The 3,236-nt window shown below is 51.4% G+C and overlaps 1 protein-coding gene across 1 annotated transcript; it reads left to right on the top strand.

Annotated features, from left to right (window-relative positions):
- The first annotated feature begins 287 nt into the window (after positions 1 to 287).
- LOC133897896 (homeobox-leucine zipper protein HOX25-like) lies at positions 288 to 2,755 on the top strand. The gene is made up of 3 exons (XM_062338724.1): positions 288 to 833; positions 927 to 1,318; positions 2,199 to 2,755. The coding sequence occupies exons 1-3, from the start codon at positions 722 to 724 to the stop codon at positions 2,580 to 2,582; spliced, it is 888 nt and encodes a 295-aa protein (XP_062194708.1). The 5' UTR covers positions 288 to 721; the 3' UTR covers positions 2,583 to 2,755.
- The last annotated feature ends 481 nt before the right edge of the window (positions 2,756 to 3,236 follow it).

Here is a 3,236-nt window from a genome sequence, read left to right as displayed (position 1 = left end):
TCTGCTAGAACCAGTTTGCAACATCACCGCAAGAAAAGCTCTGGTGTACACTGATACCCAACGCTGGACCATTCGGCGTGTACTTTAATTTTTGCTTCTTTGTTGAAATGCTCCAGCGTGTACTGCATATAAATGTCAGACCATTCGGTGAGTTTATTTTCTTCATCGTCGAATTATCCGACGTGTAAAGATGGATTGAATCTGTTATAATTCAGCATATATTTTATAGAAATATTGATACGCACCACATTTGTCCCTTTGGGCCTATAAATTCCATCCCTCTTCCAAGCTCCAGACTTCACCGGTTTGCCCACAAAAACCAGCCACTGAGCCTCCAACCAACGGGTCCCCCAGCAGGAAAGTTATTACAACCAAGTCCCTCCTCCACCGCCGGCCAGCATCTCTGGCCACCGTGTGTTGCATAAACTTGGACTGGCCAAGCCCACGTCCTTCCCCGGCGGCGGCGACATGGGGTTCTCGCTGTACCCCACGAATACGTCGACAACGCGCATGCCGTGGAGCACCAGCTTCTTCCGCCACAAGTTCCCGGCCGCCGCGTCCTCCTTCTGATTAAGCGAGCTCCGGGCCCCCGGCCGGTCGGCCGCCTCCGTATTTGCGCAGGGGGTGGAGGAGGAGCACACGTACATAGACGTGAGTGTACGAGTACAAACAACGTTGCAAGATAGCCTTGTCTTTCTTTGGTCCGTGTAGTATTTGGCACATGGACTCCGGCCGCCTCATGATCAGCTCCGCTACGCCATTCCGCGGTGCCGGTGCTGGTGGAGGAGGCGGACAGATGCTGCTGTTCGGCGGAGGCGGCGGCTTCCATGGAGGTCAGTGACCGTGACGCCGTGTTGGATTTCTGAAGCGCGCGTCACTTCCTGGAATTCTTTGCTTACGTATACATGGATGTGTCTCATCTGCAGGCGCGCCGGTGGTCGCGGGCGGCGCGGAGGACGGGCGGCACAAGCGGCCGTTCCTGATGGCGCACGGGGAGCTCCAGCTCGAGCTGGACGAAGCCGAGCTGTGCAGCTTCGGCGAGCCTGAGCGGAAGCGCCGGCTGACAGCAGAGCAGGTGCGGGCGCTGGAGCTGAGCTTCGAGGAGGAGAAGCGGAAGCTGGAGCCGGAGCGGAAGAGCGAGCTGGCGCGGCGGCTGGGGATCGCGCCGCGGCAGGTGGCCGTGTGGTTCCAGAACCGCCGCGCTCGGTGGAAGGCCAAGCAGCTCGAGCAGGACTTCGACCGCCTCAGGGCCGCCCACGACAAGCTCCTCGCCGGCCGCGACGCGCTCCTCGCCGACAACGACCGCCTCCGGTCACAGGTGAGATGATCGGTCCGGCTATCGTCTAACTCACCCATCTAAGCATTCCTGTAGATAGAATTTTGTTTAATCAGTTTGGCAGCAATCTGAAATTCTGAATAGCTAGGAAACAGAGAAAAATAGTTAACGCGCCAAGGAAAAAAAAAACAGCTAACAAATATGGGTGTTGCTTTTTTTTCGACACATGTTTTCTTAGTTTTTTCAGTGATAGCTGTGAGCTATTAGATGGATATCCAACGGTTCACATCTGTCTTTAACCTCTCACCTGCTCGCACCCGTCCCACCCACCCCAACTATCTTCGGTAGCGTTTCCGCCACCGGATCCACTCCCGCCACGCTAACCCGGCAGATTTACACTCTCTCATCTCACCCTGGCCCATCGGTCGTCCTTCGCCTCCTCCACCGGGCCGGCCGGAGCATCCTCTAAAATGAAGGAACACCCCCCGCCCCCGAATCAATCCACCGCCGAGAAACCTCTCCGGTACAACTGAGATTTCAGGTGTCTGAAATGTAGAAAGTGCGAACAAATATAGCATCTAGGAGCAATTAACAAATATAGCAGACCAGAGGAGGATAAGAATCCTATCGATGTACTCCAATCACTCTCTAAATCATAATAGCAGCTAAATAATCAATCAGAAAAGCCAGCTCAACATTGATTAGTAGGGTCACTTTGCTAAGCCAGATCCCGATAATGCATTTTACATGTCATTGGCAGTCGCAATTCATGTATTTTTCAACGCCTGACAACCCTAGGGTTCAAGAAAAGGAAAAGTTACACATCTTTTTTTGTTGAATCATGCATGTAATCCATGTGTAAACCCGAACAGAAACTCTCGAATTCACTAATTTTGTATTTTGACATTGCAATTCATATCAGGTGATCACATTAACTGAGAAGCTGCAAGCAAAGGAGTCGCCGGCGTCACAGCAGGAGGAGCAAACCGCGCCGTCAGCCACCGCAGACACCACGGCCTTGGCCTTGCAAGCTGCAGTATACTTTCAGCTCATCAAAGAAGACCAAATCTGCTCCGAGACCATCGCCAACGCGGTGCCGGCGATGAGCTTTGCCGAGGGAGCCAATAACGACAGTCCGGAGTCCTACTTCGCCGGTGCTCCCTCGCCACCGTCGCCATCGGAGGGCGACTGCGGCGATGAGGGTTGCTCCTTCGCCCTCCCCGACGCCATGCTCGTCGCAGCCGTAGAGGAGCACGGCCATGTGAATGCTAAAGAGGACGGTTGGGAATGGTTGATCTGGAACTGAACATCTGCATCTTTAAGCGGATGAAATTGCAACGTCTATTGGAATTGCGATGTAAATTTAGTTTTGTGTTTCACCTGTATTGATAGTTATGATATCTTTTGCTGGTTGGGAGATGTTTGATTTAAGCTTGAAAGTGTTCATCATGATATAAAGTGATAAACTAAGTTAAAATATATCTTAGTTTACTTGTGATGACTGATTGACATTGGTATTTATTTAGCTTGATGATCTTTGGTTTTACATGAGTTTTGATGTGATTTGAATTGATTTAGTATTTCATTTGAGTATACTGATTATGGACTAACTGAAATTGGAGTTGGAGATATGTATACAACTTGGTAGTCAACAGCGGGATTATTAGGGCCAAGCGGAGTGCTTGGTGCCGAACGATCAAGGAGATCGGGCAGAGTTAAAGGTGATTCTAGCTAAACACGTGAAGGTCAAGCAGAGCATGGAAGGCCGATGGAGATGACGTGTTGACAAAGTCAAGTGAAGGGGATACCAGTGCAAGTGAGAAGGCGGCTCGAGGGATCAAGAGCAGGAGAGACTTGCCAGCGGTCAGGATCGCATGACAGAGTACACACGTCGACATTGAAGCGTTTTCTTAAGGTGTAAGCAAGACGGCGAGCCACGCTTTGAGAAGTGTGCAGAAGG

Source organism: Phragmites australis, chromosome 17 (genome assembly GCF_958298935.1).
Source record: "Phragmites australis chromosome 17, lpPhrAust1.1, whole genome shotgun sequence".
In the NCBI taxonomy this organism is placed as follows: domain Eukaryota; kingdom Viridiplantae; phylum Streptophyta; class Magnoliopsida; order Poales; family Poaceae; genus Phragmites; species Phragmites australis.
The sequence above is the reverse complement of the archived record's forward strand: the minus strand, read 5'-3'. Positions and strand labels throughout refer to the sequence as shown.

Coding starts and splice junctions, on each gene's coding strand:
- LOC133897896 (XM_062338724.1), top strand. CDS start 722: ATGGACTCCGGCCGCCTCATGATCAGCTCCGCTACGCCATTCCGCGGT. Junction 834..926: donor AGGCGGCGGCTTCCATGGAG/GTCAGTGACCGT, acceptor TCTCATCTGCAG/GCGCGCCGGTGGTCGCGGGC. Junction 1,319..2,198: donor ACGACCGCCTCCGGTCACAG/GTGAGATGATCG, acceptor AATTCATATCAG/GTGATCACATTAACTGAGAA.